The sequence below is a fragment of the Cricetulus griseus genome, chromosome 5 (genome assembly GCF_003668045.3).
Source record: "Cricetulus griseus strain 17A/GY chromosome 5, alternate assembly CriGri-PICRH-1.0, whole genome shotgun sequence".
NCBI lineage: Eukaryota > Metazoa > Chordata > Mammalia > Rodentia > Cricetidae > Cricetulus > Cricetulus griseus.
Window position 1 is genome coordinate 113,597,021 of NC_048598.1, and position 21,474 is coordinate 113,618,494.

Genomic DNA, 21,474 nt, shown 5'->3' on the forward strand with positions numbered 1-21,474 from the left:
TCAAATCCCTGCAATTGCAACAAGTGCTGCTGACCACCAAGCCATCTTTTTAGCCTTGAACTTTCTTTTTCCAAGTGTCAAGTTAGACACCAAGCAGTATATGGCTGAAATTATGAGTCTAATGGAGTGTGAAAAAAGGGAAGAAAACACAAATGTATTTTAAGATATGTGTGTTAGGGTCAGATTTCCCTTGTGTATTGCTGGGACCTAGAAGTTAATTTTATACCCCCTTGTGTTTTAAGTTAAACATTGTGAAGAAATATGCATTTGAAATCTCTATAATGAACATAATAGTTAATGAAACAAGTTAATATTTCATTTCTTCACAGAGATGAATATTTAATTAATTGAACATCATTTCCTATACTTTGTTTAGGCCTGGTATGATGTGTCATTATAAAGTACAAGCTCCTATATGAAACACATGTTCTCATAGGATGTGTGGAGAAACAATTATTTTTAATCACTTAGACTTAAGGGACCTAATATTTTGGATTAATGTCATGTATGCGTCACTCTACTTATTAGGGGGAAATGATAACAGTGTGTGTGGTTAAAATTAATATGCTAGAAATGGAAAGTTATATGAAACTCTTTAGACATGGCACTAAAGTGGCCCTTGATGTCTTACTTTCCCCATAACTTGGTATCAGTTTGAATCAGTTTAATGTGTGTTTTGTGTGAGGTAAGAATTTACTTCCAGATTTTAATTGTGTGTTCTGCTTTGCCATTCCTGTACTTTAAAAGAAACCTTATATGTTATGTGTCAGTGAATGGTGGCCTCATTTAGCTTCATGCAGACATGTTTCAAAGCTGTGGACTTGCTCTGATTGACTGGAGTTCTTTTGTTCAGAGAGGCTTGTCTTAGTACTCCTGACTGGACAATTGATGAGCTGTTCTTTCAGTATCCATTCATAATACACCAAAATTATCCTGAAATGTGTGAGTTCATCAAGACATGCAGTAGCTTGTCAGGCTAATTTCCAATCGAGGTGAGTGGGGCATGATTTAATTGAAAATCTGAGAATTTCAGATGAAACCCTGTTAAATTAAACATAATTATCAGACCAGGTCCTCCTAGGCTTCCAAGAAGCATTAGAAGCTGATACTGCAAAAGCCCCAGAGGCAAAGAGTGTCTCCTTCACCCCGGGGCAACATGGCAACGGGTTCTTTGACCGCTATTAGTGGCAAAGAGGGAGTAAGAATATGACCTTTGCTTTCCTCTGCTTTCCAAATCTCTCCCTATCACATCTGTTTTATGGATCTGATTTGTACTGGAGAAAGCCTAGCTTTCAGGAGAGTTTGGGGTAGTGTTTGTTCACAGGGTCGTTATTAAGGATGATTTGTTGAATTTCTTTCAGATGGTAGTTTATTTATATGAAATCTTATTTCCAGTGGCTTGTTGACCATTGTTTGCTTTAGGGCTATTGCTTTCAAGTTTTCGAAGAACAAAGCTTTGAATGCCAATGCTTGAGATGCCATTTTGTGGTAATGTGCTATTCCCATATGTTCAGATATGTGCTATTTTTCACTGCAGTGTGTTTCTAGAAACTGCAGTGTGGAACCAATCATTCTTGTTTGGTTGAAGAGTTCTCATGAGAAATATTGTCAGGAATTCTTGTGTTCTTACCAAAGATTTGTAACCAAACCATTACTCTTAAAGTAAATTTACTAAAAATATACAAACTTTAACTCACAATAATAATTAAAATGTAAAAATTATTCTTTATGGTCCATTAAATAACTATAATGTAATATCTGTATAATTTTGTAAAGTGCACTTTTTATTGTGGGGCATTTAACAGTGTGCATAAGGCTATAGCTATTTTATGTTTGATGTATATATATATATGAACACACACACACACACACACACACACAAACACACCTACCTACCTACCTACCTACCTACCTACCTGACAGGGCAGCTACTAGAGACATTATAATTGATAGTCTCTTTGACCCCCTCATGAAGGGCTTTTCTCTCCAATTTTTTCAGATGTTATAAAGCTGGAAAATTGAGCAATTTTAACAAGTGGCCTTTTCACTAATTTTCAGTAAAACATACACGATTTACAAATGATTGTATTTCTATGTGGCTACACCTAGTTTTGAAATTACTAACATCATGTTAGTTTGAACTCTTAAGTCAGCCTTTGGGAGTCTTTGGGAGACCTTTCTTTTTGTTTCATTCACTTGCTTATCTTTTCTTTCTTCCCCATTATTCTCCCGTGACTTTTCCTTTATCTACATCAAGGTTCATAGGGACACGATCATGAAATTTGGTGAAGGAAAGCAGAGGTCAGGAGTCTAGGTCCACTGTTGCTTTGGTGATGGTGGGAGTCACATTCTCCCATTGGCTGAGCTGGACATTTTTTTTTTTTTTAGTTTCTGTCCCGTTTCCCCATCCCCACTTCTCTTAAGCAGTTTCATTAGCCATGTGGTTTATCTCCTTTTTCACCTGGTCAGTACATAAAGGAGTTCAGGCAGCTTTTCCATGGACCACCATTGCTAATTAGGAAACTTTGTGTGATGAAGTGAAGACACCGTAGGGTGAGGCATCAGTACACATTTGGCAGTTGGAAATGTGAAGGAAACTGAGATTTGGAATAGAGAAGGAAGGGTTGCTCATATATAGCCCATGTATGGAAAGTAACTCAGCTCTCCATCTTCCCTGCAAGGCTGTCTGGTTTTCTGGTACAGCAGAACATAGAATCATGCCATCATGTTTGTCTTTTTAACCTAGCAGCTTTCATATTCTCTAGCACAGCAAATGTTTATTGTATCAAACAGAAACATGCAACAGTTTTCCTTAGGAAAATTGACAGCTGTTCTTTTTCCTTTTTAAGTTTCTTGAATGCTACAGGTTGTTCTTCCCTGTTAAAAGCCAGCTTTATTGACTTGGCTGAAATTGAGTTGAATTGAAAAAACAATCGGTTCTAAAGTCTATTCCCGCTTTAAATGGGTAATGTTCAATTATTTTTAATGTTGCCATAATATTTTAATATGTGAGTATTAGCATAATGTCCTTTAGTGATTAATCTTCCTCAGTTACATGTCTGATCATGTTATTCCCTTGCTGGGAAACCTTTGAAAGGTCTAAGTGGATTTTGGCATCCCTTCAGCTCGATTTCTGACCTTAGTTTCCAGTCTTTCTGTAGCCTGTTGTAACTGTCACTCTGTCATTGGCCAGCAGGGGCTCATGGTGTAGACTCTTCTTTATGCTCATTTTCACTCCTTTAGTCAGATATTTCCTTCTTCACATTTCACATTGTCTGCTAGTCTTCTTGTTTTTCTTTCTTTTGAAGTCTTACCGAACAGAATCTACTGATGAAAGTCATGTTTCCACCCACTAACATCAGCATGTCTCAGCCCTAGTCAGCAATTCTTGTGCTGTGCTTTCCTCAGTGCCTAGCATCTTCAGTCTTGAACATTGTAGGTATTAAGTATTTACCTTTGACATGTATCTGTCTGTTTGTTTATTCATTTATATAACATTTCTTTTTGAGACAGGGTCTGGCTGTGTGTCATAGTTGACCTGGAATTCACTATGTATCCCAGGCTAACATTGAGTTTTTGTTAATCCACCTGCCTCAGCTTTCCAAGTATAGAGATTACATGCTTGATGCAGCATTCCCAGCAAGACAGGAAGCTTTTCCCTCCAATACTGAGGGTTGAAGCCAGGGCCTTGCACATTCTAGGCAAGTGCTTTACCCCTGGACTATGACCCTAGCTCCTGTATTTTATTTAAACCCCAGTCAAGCCTTAGTATGCGGTTCTTCTTTTTTCTCCTAGTTTCTACAAATTTCTAGAAACATCTGTGCATTGTTATTTATGTAATTCCTATTTCAGGATTCTTTTCTGTTTCTGGCCACTTATATAGATATTAAAGTTCTTTAGCCCATATTCAGATAAGTAATACAGTGAAATATCAATTGACTCATAAGGACTTATGAAGTCCTTTCTGTGTCAGATACCTATTTTATCTTGTGTTGATTACTCTGTTTCAACTTCCCCTCTCTAAAATGTAGCAATTGTACTACTTTTCTAATCGCAATAAGATATAAAAGTATATGCATTCTTAAGTCCCTAAAATGTGCCACTCACTCTTCATGGGCTTTCGAGATCTTGTGTGGGTTGTGACTCCTCTGAGAGGCTGATACTCTTTGGCTCATTTTGTAAATTGAATGGCTTTGGTTCAAAGAGAATAAGCTTCTCCTTTCAGACCACAGAGGCCCAGAGCTGGGATTTGAAGTCAAACCTGTGTGACCCTTACACTATTTACTTTGCTTAGATTGTGTAAATAATGTGGTTTCTGTTGAATATTTGGTTTCATTTGTTTTTGTGTTGGAGTTTGAGTTTTGATGTCTGTTAGGCATATGGTGTTTTTGTGACCATCCCATAGTTAAATCCCATAGTTGAAGCTTTTAATGAGTTTCCTAATGGATGACATTTTACAAGTATTGTTAATCTGCTGTTAGAGGGATTGTGCATTTCACATATAACTCCACTGGGAGAGAGAACTGAATACTCACTCCTATTTTCTGTGGGCTTCAGCCTCTGTTCCCTTTTCTTTTGCTGATTTTTCTTGGTATCCTTTCATCTTACTGAATTTAATCATAAGTCTGACTTGAATGTTTTGAGTCCTCTATATGCTTCAAGATCCCACCACACCTGAGGTCTTTAACATAAGTACATATAAATATTTTCTCCCCCTTTAAGAATGACAGTAGAAATGGAATTGAATTATGTAAAGTTTTAGATTTAGTTGGAAGATCTAAAAACGTTTTGATATTGTATGAGAAGGAATTCTTAGTTAGATGGGGGTTTCCGTGTTTTTTGACTTTCTCCTTTGATAGCATTTAAAGAGGGAATAAATGCCAAGAAGTGATATGTTGTAGGGACTGAGACAATTCTATATCTTCTAAATATACAGAGGCTGTCAGAGTAAAAGTTGCCTCTAAGAAATAGCATTCCTGGCTTATTTGTATACTGATGATTGATTCCCACAGAGGTCAGAGAAGAATTCAGGCTACTCATAGGTAAGGTTCAGAATTGTACAGGTAGATTGTTTTGTTGGTGTCCTGCCTTGAATGTCTCAATTTAGCCTATGAAGGAAGAGCTGGGTTGCATGTCAAAAGTGGGTGAAAGATGGTAGAGTATTAAATAAGATAGTTTGGAATGACCATTGTATAAATTGGGTGGTGTTGTGGACAGTTTTCTGGGTGCTGATGGGTAGCTCTTCATTTGTGATTGAATTGGCTGATACACCTGTGTGATCCCCCATTCCCCCGCCCCCCTGAGATTCAGAGTTTGTGGTTGGGGAATAGGAATATCTCAGAGTTTGTGGTAAGGAATAGGAAACTCCCTAGTTCATCCATAGCTGGTGATTTTTTTGATGAACAGTTTAGAAAGAGTTTGAGATGTCAGCAAGAAAATGATTAAAGTTAAAGAATATGGAGGTTAGGAGCCCAGATTTGAAAGCTCACACAAAGGATGTCAGGGGAGAGGTCCTATCCTGGACAATTATCAAGTATAGCAAATGGGAAGGGAGTTGAGGAACTGGGTAGATTGGTAGTTAGCATCTACCCAGGGTCTAGGGGAGTGCAAGTAAGACCTTGCCTTAAAGAGGACAGTTCTATATGAAGATGGAACTATGGGATTGATAACTAGAGATGTATTGGATTTAGGGTCCTTCGAAGACCAGGTGGTTTAGCAAAGGTTGGCAAACAGGGGCCCTGAAATCAGTCTATGTCTAGTGCCTTTCCTTCACATACAGAGTGTGAGATCTTAGACAAGTATTGAAGTAGCAAGTCTTGGTTGTCTGCCACCAAAATGAAACAGCTTGGAGGCCTGACTAAAGAATGCAGACTTGTAGACAGTTCTGTGTCATGGTTCAGCTTTCACTGTTATTGAATGTATTTTGGGGGGTTGGTTGTGAATACCTTCCCAACTAAATTGTCAGTTTCTTTGGTATTTACACTGTATCTAGAAGCCAGGTGTCTGACACAGGGTAGTTGTAATTGTCAAAAGAAGCAAGAAGGAAACATCAAAGTTCACTTTTGTTGTTGTTGTCAAAGGTGGAATCTTGTGGTTGTTGCTCATCTATGACGTTGATTTCTAGAATATTGGTAAAGCTTTTAGAATAAGGGCAAATGGCAAACCACAATCACTGGAGTTTTCTGATCTCAGCTTAGAATTTTCCATGCAAACAAGTGCACAGTTCTCAGTTTACTGTTTGATTTGGGCGGACAAAGGAGTGACTCATGTCTTCCAGGCTGCCTTGAACTTGGCGAACCGAGCAAATGCAAACCTGTTGCTCTGAAAAAGAACCTTGTTTTCAAGGCATGGCTATTTGTTCAAAAAGGAATTTTTGTTATAATGTCAGAAGTTTTCTTTTTTTCACATAATATATCCTGATTATGGTTTCCCTTCTCTCTACTCCTTCCAGTTCCTCCCCAACTTCCCTTCCATCTGGATACTCCCTTTTGTCTCTCTTTGAAAAAACAGGCTGGATAATAAAATAAAATAAAATATAGTGAGATAAAGCAAAAACTAACACATTGGAATTGGATAAAACAAGGAAAAGAGCCCAAGAGAAGGCACAAGAATTAGACACCCACTTGTTTGCACACTCAGGAACTCATAAAAACACTAAACTAGAAACTAACATATACATGAAGGACTTGGTGCAGACTTGTGTAGGCCTGTGCGGGCCCTGTGCATGCTGTCCCAGTTTCTGTGAATTCATAAGACCTTTGCTCATACTGATTTAGAAAGCCTTGTTTTCTTGATGTCCTGTTTATCCTCTGATTCTTACACCCTTTCTGCCTCCTTTTCTGCAGGGTTCCTGAGCCATGAGGGTTGGGATGTGATAGAGACTCACATTTAGTGCTGAGTGTTCCAAGCTCTGTAACCCCACATTATGTCTGGCTGTGTGTCTCTGTATTTGTTTCCATTTGCTTCGAGAAAGAAGCTTCTCTGATGATGGCTGAGCAAGACACTGCACTATGAGTATAGCGGAATGCCATTACAAGTGATTTCACTGCTAAAATTATTTATTTATTTGTTTATTTATTTTAGAACAGTAGTGTTTGGTTTCACTCTAGGTCCCTGGCTTATCTAGTCTCAGGTTCTTGGTTAATCATGCAGTGTCAGACATGGGTTACATCTTTTATAGTGGACCTTAGATCAGATCAGAAATTGGTTGGTTATTCCCACAAGTTTTGTGCCAGTATTGCCCTAGTTTATCTTGCAGGCCAGACTTCATTGTAGATCAAAGGATTTGTGGCTAGATTGGTGTTTAGGTTTCTCTTTTGTTAGCATTCAGAGTATAGTCCTGTACCAAAGATCGAAGCTGGTAGGGGCACCTGATCAACTTTTCCATGATCAATGAATTGTGTAGGTGTTGTGTTCAGCAATAGGGGTCTTGCTGTCAGCTCGTGGAGAGCAACTGATAGTCTTAGCAATAGCCTATGTTGTTTGGTGGTTCCCATGGGACCCCATTGGCCAAACAACTCAATTAGATTAACCCAGTCCCAGTACTGTAAGCTTCATTTTTTGCACTCAATATTTAATTACCCATATATTAAATATGTATTATTCATCATGATTTATTGTAAACTTCCAAATGTAAAAATTATCCACCCTACCCTGTTTGAGAAAAGCTAGATACTTGCTTTGATTAAAGAAATGTCCTGAATAAATTTAAGTTTATTTAAAACTGTGTACTGCAGTAGTTCATAACAGCACGGGAGAACTATTTAGACTTATATTACTATAGCTGGAAATATCTGTGGCCACTTTACAGGGAATCTTTGAAAGGAACTTTTTAACACAGAGTTATCAATATGGTGCTTCTGTCCTCAATGCTTGTGTTATTGTCACTGATTTATTGTTTTAGTATAATAAGTTTCATGTGCTGCCAGAAAGTGAAATGTTGCATAATTGCTTCTAAGAGTTTTCTAATAATCTGACACATTCAAATCACTGACTTTCCTTCAGTTGAACAATGCAGTAGGTAGGTTTGTACTAAAATAACACCTTTTTCTCAGCATTGCCTTCTAATTTTGTGACAATTAGAAAGATATAGTGTGAAAGAGAGGTAGTAGCTTATCTCCACTTAATTTGACTATTAAATGCACAGAAATGAATCATACATTCTGGATTGATTGTGAATGAAATCGGGTGGTTGATGGCTTTTATCTTAGTGACAGGAGAGTCTCTTGGTTTGCATGGTACACCCCAACCTTGATAAGAATTTAACTATATGTTCCATGTGGTTAATTCTAGACTCTAACATTGGACTTGGAGACCAAGGAAAAACATCAGTTGCAGATGTTGGATCAACTTAAGGAGATCCAGAATCACTTTGAGACCTGTGAGGCCAATCGTAAGCGCAGTGACCTCCAGATTGTAGAGCTGAGTCACCACGCAGAGGATGCAACCAAGCAGGCAGAATACTACCTCAGTGAATTCCAGAGGTCAGAAGCCCTGCGAGAGGAGGCAGAGAAGAGGAGAGAGGACCTGAAAGCAAAGGCCCAGGACTCCATCCGCCAGTGGAAGCTGAAGCATAAGAAGCTGGAGCGGGCACTAGAGAAACAAGCAGAAACCCTTGACCAGCTGACAGATAAGAACAACCAGGTATAAGAGACAGGTTCTTACCTCTTTGTTCATCCATCCTTTGAACAAACACCTGAGGACCATGCCGTGTCCGAACCTACCAATGCACCCTCAAACAAAAAGCCATTGAGTATTGTCTAGTTGAAGGCAAAACATTATTTTGTGTTTGCATTTTTCAGATGTTCTAATATATTTTCATATTTGGTGGCTTTTCATAGTTGAGGGCAATTATACCTTCTGTCTCAGTTTAGCTTATGAGTTCCCTAATTTGAATTATTGTTCAATATTCTAATTTTCCAGAGGAAAAGTCACTTAATCTTCCTTAACATTATGGCTCTCCCTCTACAGCATGTGTCTTCCAGTCTTATTTGTTTGAGTATTTTGATTGCAGGCCAGGGTAGAAAGGAGAGTGTTAACATTGTAGTGGTGATGAATGAGTTTTTCTGAGACGTGCTATACTAGGCTGATCTAAATGGGTGATATTGACAGTGGCACTGATAGAATAGTGCCTTCAGGTCACAGGGCTCCTTGTGACTATTTTATGCTCTCCTAACAGCAACACAAAGCCTTGTGCTAATCTTGCTATGTATTCATGGTATCTTGTCTCTTGTACGATCAGTGATTTTAAGTAGAAGTAATGTACCTGGGTTGATTGTCAACTATATCTTTGGTTTGAACTAAACACAGATGTTAAAAAGAATAAAAAGCCAAGATTTTTGTCCATGTTTGGTCTGGGATTACCATATATGCTTTGTCATTTGTCAAGAACTCAGAATAGTCCAGAATAATCATTTGGGTAAGTGTACTGACCCTCTTTGGAAATAGTAACAATAGGACCAGGAAAGGAAAATTCAGGACGGTTATATTTATAGGATCAGTTGACATTACTTTCAATGGCAGATGCTGTTTTTGGGTCAAATGTCATGGCTGTGATGCTTTACCTTTTAGATATGCATCCTTCAGATTTAAGATCTGGGAAGCCTGTGCTCACTGTCGAGTACTTTTTGTTTAACTCATCTGGCACACAGAGAGTGACTGTTTGCCAGGAGGGAAATCAGTCCTAAAGCTTTTGGACTCGAATCTAGATTTATTTGATCCAGAAAATTCCTTTACTTTGATTATACTGTTGTCAGTCCAGACTGGCCACTGGTTCTGTGAATATGCCTATAAGGGAAGGCAGCCAGAGAGCAGAGTTGCGGTTGATTGACTGGGAGCTATCTGCGGGTCTTATTTAATTAGAGGAATTTAGAAGGGTCAATGTCACCAGGCAGTATCCCAATTTATGGTACTGAGCATTTATTAGGTTGAGTTTTCAGAATACTAAAAAGTATTAAACAATCATTTCCCACAATATTCCTGATAAAATTATTTTTTATCAGTGATCATTACTGATGATAAGCAGAGAAGTAGTTTTAAAGTGATTGCTGCAGTTAGGGTAGGATTACAATTATCACAGCAGGCATTGTAATTTATCCTTTAAAAACCTTAAAAATGAATGTAACGTTTCGAGGTTCAAGCAATGATTAATCAGGGGAGAAAGGATTAGAAATGTTTCACTGAGGCTCCAAGTGTCCAGTAAATCTGTGATGTACAAATATGTGGTGAAGAATTTTGGAAAAACCTAAAAGTACCTAGCAGCTACGCTGATGCCTCATGCTTACTGTACAGGTATGAGGACCTGTAACTGGGTCTCGAGAACCCAGGTAAAAGCTAGGTATGGTGGTACACATGTGTGATCCCAGCAATGGGAGAGAGACACAGGTGCATCCAAGGGGCTTCCTGGCCAGTTGGATCAGCCAAAACACCAAGCTCCAAAATCAGTAGAGACCCACTCCTTAAATAAGGTAGAGAGTGATAGAAGATGATATCCTGATGTTGGACTAGGGTCATAGGTCAGTGGTACAGTGCACATTGGGCATATTCAGTGCCCTGGATTCAATTCCCATATATTTAATTTTTAATAAAAATCACAAAGACACCTTAAATCATAATATAGTTTACTTTTTTGTTTTGGGCTAGTTAGTTTCATAAAATAACTTTTGGATATATTTAAAAGTGTATTTTAAGGTAAAAATGATACAAACATAACATGGTTTACAGAATGAATGAATTATTTAATAAATACCTTTGTAGATCCATTTTGTGTGGTCAAATGATAGTTTTTCTTTTCTTTTCTTTTTTCTTGTACTTTTTAAAAATTTAAATTAGAAACAATCTTATTTTATATATCAATCCCAGTTCCCTCTCCCTCCCATCCTCCCATCCCTCTTCTACTCCATAGAAAGGGTGAGACCTTCTATGGGGGATCACCAAAGTCTGTCACATCATTTGGGACAGAGTCTAGGCCCTCCCCCATGTGTCTAGGCTGAGAGAGTAACCCTCTATGGGGAGGGGGTTCCCAATATCTATTGGTACACTAGGGATAAATGCTGTTCCACTACCAGGGGTCCTACAGACTGCCCAGGCCTCCTAACTGTCACCCACGTGCAGGGTCTGGTTCCATCCTATGCTGGTTTCCAAGCTGTCAGTCTGGGGTCCATGAGCTCCCTCTTGTTCAGGTCAGCTGTTTCTGTGTGTTTCCCTAGCATGGTCTTGACCTCTCTGCTCATTACTCCTCCCTCTCTGCAACTGGATTCCAGGAATTCAGCTCAGTGCTTAGCTGTGGGTCTCTGCTTCTGTTTCCATCAGCTAGTGATGAAGGCTCTAGGATGGTATATAAGGTAGCCATCAATCTCATTATAGGGGAAGGGAATTTAAGGTAGCCTTTCCCCTATTGCTTAGATTCTTAGTTGGGGTCATCATTGTATATCTCTGGACATTTTTCTAGTGCCAGATTTCTCTCTAAACCTATAATGGCTCCCTCTATCAAGGTATCTCTTTTCTTGCTGTCCTCTATTCTTCCCCCCCCCCCTACTCAACCTCCCTGTCTCATCATGTCTTCCTCACCCCTTCTCTTCTCCCCTTCTCTTTCTCCTAACTCCCTCTCACCTCCCCCATGCTCCTAATTAGCTCAGGAGAGCTTGTCCCTTTCCCCTTCTCTGGGGGACCATGTATGTCCCTCTTAGGGTCCTCCTTGTTTCCTAGCTTCTCTGGAGGTATGGATTGTAGGCTGGTAATCCTTTGCTCTGGGTCTAATATCCATATATTAGTGACTGCATACTATGTCATTTTGTGACTGAGTTACCATGCTCAGGATGGTTTCTTCCATCCATTGGCCTGTGAATTTCAAGATTCCATTTTTTTTTTCCGCTGAGTAGTACTCCATTGTGTAAATGTACCACATTTTCTCTATCCATTCTTCAGTTGATGGCATCTAGGTTGCTTCCAGGTTCTGGCTATTACAAATAATGCTGCTATGAACATGGTTGAACAGATTTCTTTGTGAATGTACATCCTTTGGGTATATGCCTAAGAGTGGAATTGCTGGAGCTTGAGGTAGACTGATACAGTTTTTCTGTTTGTAAAATGATTCTATGCCTAGGCTGTTTCTCGTTGTAGCAAATTTATATTTTGCTTCAAGATTTGTTACTTAAAAGTGTGTTAAAAGACTAAATGCTTCTTTTCTCTTCAAATCCCCCAATTTCTTCTATTCTTCTTACGTACATTTATGTATGGAATCTTGGTCAACCGACCCAAAAACATTTTACTTACTAAAGGCATGTAATTTCATTCAAAATCATATAATCATAGAAAAATGACATCAAAAAGGAAATAAGGCCAGGACAGTTTTTTCCTTCAGTAAGAGGACATGATCAAGGCCCAGGACATTGATGCACCAGAGTCGTGCACAGATGAACATGTAGGCAGAAAGCAGTACATTGTTCCAGTGATGTGGCTTTGGTGTCTCATTCTCATTCTAAGTGCTGTTGGAAATCATTGGTTTTCAGATGTGCTTTAAAAAGAAATCCGAGTTTGGTCATTGTGTGTGTATTCCTAGTTTTCCTGAAGCTTTCCTATACTGTTGTTAGTGCAGCTAGTATTCCCTGCATTTTTTGTCTTTCTCCTGCTGAGTTGGCAGAATTTTCGGCTTGCTTATGTATTGAGCTTTTTGCTTGATGGTGTTTGACTCTAAGCATCTTCATTTGCCATCTCTTCCATCTGTGAATTCCTCCCCTGCTGAGATGTTATATCCTGTCTTGTGATATCTGAACTGTTTTAATAGTTTAAGGCAAGAAGCTTCATTGCTAATGTGTTCCCCTTTTTGAGCCTATGAGAAGCAGTTCAGGAAAGCACTGGCATTTCCTGCATTGTTTTCAAACGGAGAATAACATTAAAACCTCCCTCATGAACCTCTTAGTAAAATTAAAATGGTGATATGGACATTGGTGTGAGGGCTTACTGGAGTTGTCCTTTTTCTTGCTCCTACCAAAGTTTGGATAATGTCATTCTTGTCATATTATCCTCCCAGTGTGTTTTCACCTTCTTTAGTGGGCTAAATATAATGATTTCCATAAAAAGGTGCTTTTCTTTAATTTCTGGGACTGTGTTTGTTATTATACGAGGTTATTACCTGTTTAACAGAAGACCACAGACTAGGTAGGGATAAACAATAGAATTTTAGTGGGCTCACAGTTCTGGAGCATGGGGAGTCCAAGAATATGTCCTAGAATCCAGAGAAAGCCATTGTGCTGAGTCATAATGTAAATTAATTATTTTTTCTTTGAAGATAAATGATTAAAAAATTTAGGCCTATGGGCCCATTTATGGCTGAGCTGATAAGTAAGTTGAGTTTTCTCAGGTCAAATGTCAACAGCTTGGTCACTCCCCTTTTCTTTCTTTTTTCCTTTTGTTTCTTCCATTTATATGTATATATGCATAGTGTGTTGAATACATTTTCCCTCATAGCCTTCCATCCTCTATTTATTACCCCTCCCTGTTTGTTTTGGTGTCCGTTGTCACTCTTAACAGTTTTACCTCTCCATTTGTACATGTGTAGATGTATGTGATTTTATGTAGCTGTATAAAATCTAGGCAACTGTTTCAAATTGACCTTTCAGATTCTGAGAGGAACCTTAATATTTGTCCTATTGCATCTCATAAATGGATGCAGCATTTTTCTCAGCTAAAAGGAAAAGAAAAAAAAAAACCCAAAAACTGAAACGACAGAATCATAGCAAGGAGGGTGTGTTGAGCATCGGCACTGCTCATGGTCAGTGTGGTAGAAACAGCTTTGTCTCCACGGGCTGCTGCTGTCATTTGAGAATCGGACATCACGATGGTTGGTTCTTGGCCTCTGTCACCCAGTTTATGCTCCGCTCCAGGGGATGTATTTCTCTTGAGTACCTTCCCAAGCCTTCCAGAGCTTATGTCCATCTTTGTGGGTTTCTTCTCAGACATTGACATTATTTGATTAGTTATCACAGGTGACACATCTCATTTATCATAACCTTTATTAGATATTGTCTAGGTTCTCCATTTTATCATTTAACTCTTTTTTTGAGTGTCTCACTGGAGTATACTTTACTGTTATTTTAAGCAATGTTTTAATATTTCAGTATCTAGTAAGTGACAGCAGAGGTTTTGTTTCCGTCAATCCTTTCCTTATTTTTTTCTTACATTTCAGTAATTGTTGATCATTATGGATTAGTACATTTTGACAACAGGTATCTGAAATACATGTTCATACTAGTGTGTTAGTATAATATATGATTTTTTGTAGCTATGTAATGATTATTTGCTTAGCTTGTTTCTAACCTAAAATTATTTTTTATTCAAATAGGAAATATATGATTTAGTGAAATTTTCTTTTCCTTGTGTATTAATTTTTATTTTGTTACTTGGAGGGACCATGGTAAATTTTGCAGTAACCTTTTTTTTCATTTTGTATTGTACCCACTAGATTCTAAAAGAGAAGGACGAATTGAAAAGCCAGCTTTACGCAGCAATACAACAGATAGAGAATCTCAGGAAGGAACTGAATGAAGTCTTGACCAAGCGTGCCCTGCAGGAGGAGGAGCTTCACAGTAAGGAGAAGAAACTCAGTGACATTCAGTCTCACCAAGCTGAACTTGAACAGGAGGTCAAGAATTCCCTGAAAACCATCCATCAACTGGAAAGTGAATTGAAAAGACAGAACAAGATGCAGAGCCAGATCAAAGCCGAGAAAATTCACCTGGAGGAAGAAATTGCAGAGCTAAATACTAGCCAGGCCCAGGACAAAGCCAAACTTCTTGAGATGCAAGAGTCCATCAAGGACTTGAGTGCCATTCGAGCAGATCTTGCTAATAAACTGGCTGAAGAAGAGAAAGCCAAGAAAGCTGTGCTCAAGGACCTGTCTGAATTGATGGCCAAGGCAAAGTCTAAAGAGGAAGAAATGGCTACCATTATCACACAGTTAAAGCTGGAACGAGACGTTCACCAGAGGGAGCTGAATGATCTTACATCATCACTGCAAAGCGTGAAAACAAAGCACGAACAGAATATCCAGGAGCTGATGAAGCACTTTAAAAAAGAAAAGAATGAAGCAGAGAATCACATCAGGACACTGAAGGTACCTGTGCCTCAATTATCTTGATGATACTGACAGTTTTTTTCCGGTGGCTCATGAAGTTAATAAAGCAGAACCTTTCCGAGATCATTCTGTATTCCCAAGCATTGCAGGGAAGATAAAACCAACAATAAAGAGGTTTATTCATGCCTGTTCGGCCAGGTCGAAATGAGTTATAGCAGCCACCTGGGAGCATCTATTTCAGAGCATAGGAGCCCTTTAAAGAGAACATTTAGCTATTTTGGGAGTTCAGGAAAGGTAGAGGTGGCAGTAAGTCCTAGACCTGAGACATGCCCTCATTCAACATTTATGATCTCCTAAAATACAAAAGCAAAGACTTGTCAAGGCCACAGACGCTGTAGCCACAAGTCCTTATTCATACTGTAACTAAAGCTACACAGCCTATAGGTTGTGGGAACCCAAGGCCTCTTTGATTTCCTCTTCCTGTTTTAAATCAATGCTGCCTAAGTAAATTCCTAATTGAGATTTCTTTCATTTGTGGAACTGCTTTTAAAGTCTAATGGCATTGGCATTGTTACCTAGTGGAGAAGTTATTGATACCTCATGGTTGTCAGGTGTGTTAAATTTATCCATCTTCCTACTTTCCTTTTTCTCTGTCATACTTAAATGGTATATTCCATATTCCATATATATATTTTTAATTTCCCTTAGTCAGAGAGAAACTCATGAAAAGTTAGATTTGTTTCAGCTGTGTTTGTTTCAGAGCCTCAGATCATTTTTTATACTTTGCACATATTTAATAGGTGAAGGAATAGATAAATATAAAATATTATATGTTTTATAATATATAATATATAAATTAATTTGAGAAATTGTTAAAGTTTCACAATCACTTTTCTTCAGAAGTTCTTGCAATGCAACTACTACTATAGCAGTCCTTAAGATCCAGAGAATATGTTATTGAGTAGCTAACACAGGTAGAACACTATTTCATGAGTTCCTTCCCAGTTTTGTTTTGCCTTCTGGCAGTAGCCATCTTAGGACCATTAACTGATATGGCAGGTCAGAATGAAGACAGATAGGTAAGGTTTCACTAGTAGTTCTTGACACCACAGTGCATGCTACCAAGAAAAAAAAACCACTGTCTCCTACATGAGGAACCATGATATGCTGTCACATAAGCTAACATCCCAAATGGGAGATGGGAAAATCTAAAAAAGAAATATAATTTACTATTTATTAAATATGTTACAATAGCCTTTTAGAATGATGAGGACATGAATAAAACTAGAAATAGGATTATGAAGAAGAGCTCATATTATATGGTGATTGAGTGGCTACTACAATAATACTGTTAGGAAATATTTTTGAGCACTTCGTGTCAGTTCAGCTATCAGGACTTTATATGAGCTAATAGTTGAATACATCATCCCTGACAATAGCGTACATTGGTTTCTCACTCACAAGGAAATTGACACAGAAGTGTTAAGGCATAATAACATGTCTGGAGTATGGTAAAGGCATGGTTTGAGCCCATGTAGTCAACCACTTGAGTTGTTATTTGGCTCTTCTGGGAAAGATTTAGAATCAAAACCAACTGGATAATAAGTGTGGTGGGTGGGTGAATAATGTCACTATTTGTGAACTTAGAATATGCAGATAGCACAGGAAATCTGGAGAGAAAAATGGCAAATTTACTTTCTTACTCTGTTGACTTAGGTGCAAGTGTCTGACGCTTAATTATGAAAGTCTAGGTATAAAGCACTTGAGTTCATATAGGGTCAGGAGGTGAGGGGAAATTGAAATTAGAATGAAATTAAGTAGGAACCAGGAATTCATGAGTGTTAGGTTCTCTCACAAGATTTAGGACATTATATAAGGAGAAAGAGGAGAGCAAATCTGCAGAATGCCAGCATTTAAAGAAATAACTGAGAAATGTCTAGAAAATAATAAAAGACTATACAAGAGATAGGAGGAGGATCAGGAGAAAATGATATCTTAGAAACCCAGGAGGATATTTCAAGAAAAGTGTGACCAAGGGGCCTGAGAGGTACTTCAACAAATAAAAACACTGGCTGCTCTTCCAAAGGACCTTAGTTCAATTCCCAGAACTACACGGTGGCTTACAACTGTCTATAACTCCTGTTCAAAGAGATCCAATGTCCTCTTCTGGCCTCCATGGTGAATGTGTCTGAAGGATCTGAAATAGTATAAATAATTCTGAAATTGCTTGGAGGGTGGACATGTGAATATTTATGATACTATTATGAAGGGATTAATTCATCATGGGGTCCAGGCATGTCTGTGGTACACAGAAATACTTGCAGGAAGAACACCCCTACACATAAAATAAAATAATATATAATAAAAATAAAATATTTAGTGTCGCATGTGATCAATTAATGGAAATAAAAATGTGTCCCTTCTATTTCACAACAAAGGCCCACGAGGAAATGTAAGGGTCCCGGATTAAGATAGTGTTCTACATTCAACAGTTGACAAAGCATCTCTTTCTCTGCAGGCTTCAGGCTTTGGAAGATACTATTGAGGATGTTCACTGCTAGGGATGCTCTAGAGGAGTTGTTAAACTGGGAAAAGTAGAGTTGAGCAGCAATGGGCCGACACTTGATGGGAAGACTGGTATGGATCAGTGTGGAGGCTTGTGAGTACTGCCATGTAATCAGAGTAGAAGAATAAGCATTTCTGGTAAATGAAAGAGAGAAGCTGGAGCTAAAGGTCCAGTTCTAGAGTGTTTATTTATTTATTTATTTATTTTTTAAATTCAGTTAAAAAGTGTTCGAGGGCAAATTTTTAGAGTTAAGGTCCAAGTAGTCATCCAGTTGGTTTCCATTGTGAATGTGTCTGAAGGATCTGAAGTAGCATAAATAATTCTGAAATTAGCTTGGAGGGTGGACATGTGAATATTTATGATACTATTATGAAGGGATTAATTCATCATATATCAAAAAACCTCCATGAAGAGAGTGGTTGGTCCATGAACTATTGTCACCAAGGACAGAGGTGTGGAGGAGTAGTGTAATCCTCACAGGAAGGCTGGGCTTGCCATGACGGTGATCATGAAATGTTTTGTCAGCTGTACGGGGCAGTGCCTTGACAAATGGTTCTTCTCAAGGAACTCATAGTTTTGAGTGTCATTGAAAATAGAGTGTCCTTCATTCTCATCACTTCTGCTTACCACTGTTAATTAGGCTGTGTGGTGAGCTTCAAGTAACTGATGGAGAACTGGTAATCATTTGTTCAGACCTAGAATTGGTCTAGGATTATCTCTACAGGAACAAAATCCCTCAAACTAAGCTGGGAAAACACATATAAACAATTGGAGGACACGAATAAATCCCTTCAAGAAAGCTAAGATATTTAAGAAAGAAAAAATAAGAGACAAATAGGTGAAGGAAACAAATAAAACTATTCAAGAACTGAAAATGGAAATAGAAGCAATAAAGAAAATAGAAACTGAGGGAATTGTGGAGATGGAAAATCTACATAAGTAAATAAGAATTACAGATGCAAGCCCCATTAACAGACTATAAAAGATGGAAGAGAGAATCTTAGACATAGAAGATATAATAGAAACAATTGATAAATCTGTCAAAGAAAGTGTTAGACCTAAAAAATCCTGAAAATCTGGCACCCTGAAAAACAAACAAACAAACGTAAGAATAATAGGATTAGTAGGAGTACAAGAATTCCAGCTCATAGGCCCAGAAAATATTTTTAATAAAATTAGAGAAGAAAATTTTCCTAACCCAAAGAAGGATATACCTACAAAAAGGTATGGAAAGTTTACAGAACACCAAATAGATTGGAACAGAATAGAGTTAAGCAATACAAAAAATTTTTTATGAAACTAAGAGTTGGTTCTTTGAGAAAAATCAACTAAATCCAAACTAACAAAGATGGAGAGAGAATATCCAAATTAACAAAATCAGAAACAAAAAGGGGACACAATAGACACTGAGGAAATCGAAGCAATCATTAGGACATACTTCAAAAACCTGTACTCCACAAAGTTGGAAAATCTAAAAGAAACTGACATTTTCTTGATAGATACCACTTAGCAAAGTTAAATCAGGATTAGGTAAACAATTTAAAGAGACCTATAATCCTCAAGGAACTAGAAGCAGTCATTAAAAGTCTCCTAACCTAAAAAGGCCAGGGCCAGACAGTTTTAGTCTGACAGAATTCTATCATACTTTCAAAGAAGAGCTAACACAAATCCTCTCAAATTATTCCACAAAATAGAAATAGAAGGAACATTGCCAAATTCATTTTATGAGGCTAAACTCACCCTGATACCCAAACTACACAGAAAATTGGGAAATGATCTACCTCAAGACCCAGCTATACCACTCTTGGGCATGTACCCAAAAGATGCTCCATCCTACCACAAGGACACTTGCTCAACCATGTTCTTTAAAGCTTTATTCATAATAGCCCCAAACTGGAAGATGTCCCTCAACTGAAAAATGGATAAGGAAAATGTGCGTTTACACAATGGAGTATTATACAGATATTAAAAATGACATGAATTTTAATTTACAGGCAAATTGACAGAACTATAAAAGACCATCCTGATTGGGGTAACTCAGACCCAGATAGACAAACATGGTATGTACTCACTTAGAAGTGGACATTAGCTGTTAAGTAAAGGACAATCATGCTACAGTCTACAGACCCAGAGAGACTAAGTAATAAGGAGGACTCAAGGAGGGATGCATGGATCTCCCTGGGAAAGGGAAATAACATAGGTTTTGTGGGTGGACCAGGGGTGGGTAGGGATGCAAACAGGAGTGGTCAGGTGAGGGGTGGGAGAAATGGAGAGAATCCTGGTAGAAAGAACTGGAGTTAGGGGGCTATGCAGAATCCTGGTGTAGTGGAAACCCCCAGGGAATCTACAAGAGTAACCCTAGAGAAGACTCCTAGTAAACGGGGATACAGAGCCTGGGATGGCCATCTTCTATAACCAGACAAAGCTTTTAGCAGGGGGATTGGTACATCAACCCAGCCACAAAACCTTTGACGTACAATCTGTCTTGCCAGTAAGATGTGCTGGGACAATGGTGGTACATAACTTGTGGGAGTGATCAACCCATTATTGGTCCAGCTTGAGGACCAATAATGGTCCTCATTAGAGGGAGCCCATGACTGACACTGCCTGGATGACTAGGAACCAGAAGCCGAAGAGCCCAGAGACCCAGAATAGAAACAAACATGACTGGGAAAAAAAAGTCAGTGAAATGTTTCCTAATGATATTCTGCTATATTCATAGATGGGTGCCTATTCCAATTGCCATCAGAGGGGAATCATCCAGCAAGGGATGGGAGTGGATGCAGAGACCCACAGTCAAACACCAGGTGGAGCTGGGGGAACCAAAGAAGAGGGAGGCATTGCAGGACCCAGAGGGTTCAAGAATACCCAGAGAACAAGACCCACAAAACCAACTAAGCAGGGTTCTTAGGGTTCACAGAAACTGAAGCAACCAACAGGACCTTCTGCGGGTCTGAGCTAGGTCCTCTTTGTACACCTGATGATTGTGTAGCTTGACGTTCTTGTGGGACTCTTAACAGTGTGAGTGGGGGTGTCTCTGACTCTTGCCTGCTCTTGGGACCCTCTTCCTCTTGCTGGGTTGACACATCCAGCAGTGATATGAGGGTTTGTGCCCAGTTTTATTGTAACTTGTTATGCTACGTTTGGCTGATAGCCTGTGAAGTCTGCTCCTCTTCTTTTTCTTGAAGGGAAACAGGAGGAGTTGCTTGGGGGGAGGCTCTGGGAGGACTGTAGGGAGGGGAACTGCCATTGGGATGTAAGGTATGAATGAAGAATAAAAGTTAAGAAAAAACAACATCATTAATACATTTAGATCTTCTGGCATGAGTTACGATTAAGCTGGAAGTATAACTTCCTTGACAGGATATGAGCATATCCCAGTATCCTGTGTTATTGATAAAAAAGACACAGGATATAGTTCTGGTATCCCCTCCTCTCACTTCCCAGTGGGATTGTCTACCTCCTCTTTCCACTCCTAACTTTTCCCCTTCTTCCTTCAGATCCCAACCCAATTTCCTCTCTGAAAACAGGTATTTGAGTTTCATTTCCTGCTCAATAAAGCATTCATTGATTCTTTGCTATCTCTAGCCAGCTTGCCCTCATTTTTTCCCACCTTCCTTGTGTATACTGTTTGCTTTTGTGCTCTCCGCATGCCTCATGAATGGTCTTCCCTCTGCTCTCTATTCGCAGTGGTGTTCTCTCGTCTGTAGCAGGAAAAGTTTTGCTCAGTTCGGAAAATCTGCTGTGATGGCCTGCATCTCCTCTGAGGCCTGGGTTCCATCCTCCAATGTTTTCTGTAGCTGTTGTTGGTTCCTTTAGCACAATACAGTTAGGC

The 21,474-nt window shown here is 38.8% G+C and overlaps 1 protein-coding gene across 12 annotated transcripts in view; it reads left to right on the plus strand.

Annotated features, from left to right (window-relative positions):
* The window catches only part of Cep128 (centrosomal protein 128), a 337,460-nt gene that overhangs the window by 100,023 nt on the left and 215,963 nt on the right, over positions 1-21,474 (plus strand). For all 12 annotated transcript variants that reach the window (XM_035445124.1, XM_035445118.1, XM_035445117.1 and 9 more), the window contains 2 exons: positions 8,293-8,643; positions 14,462-15,112. In XM_035445124.1, coding sequence (XP_035301015.1) covers positions 8,293-8,643; positions 14,462-15,112 — 1,002 coding nt within the window. The remainder of the gene's footprint in view (positions 1-8,292; positions 8,644-14,461; positions 15,113-21,474) is intronic.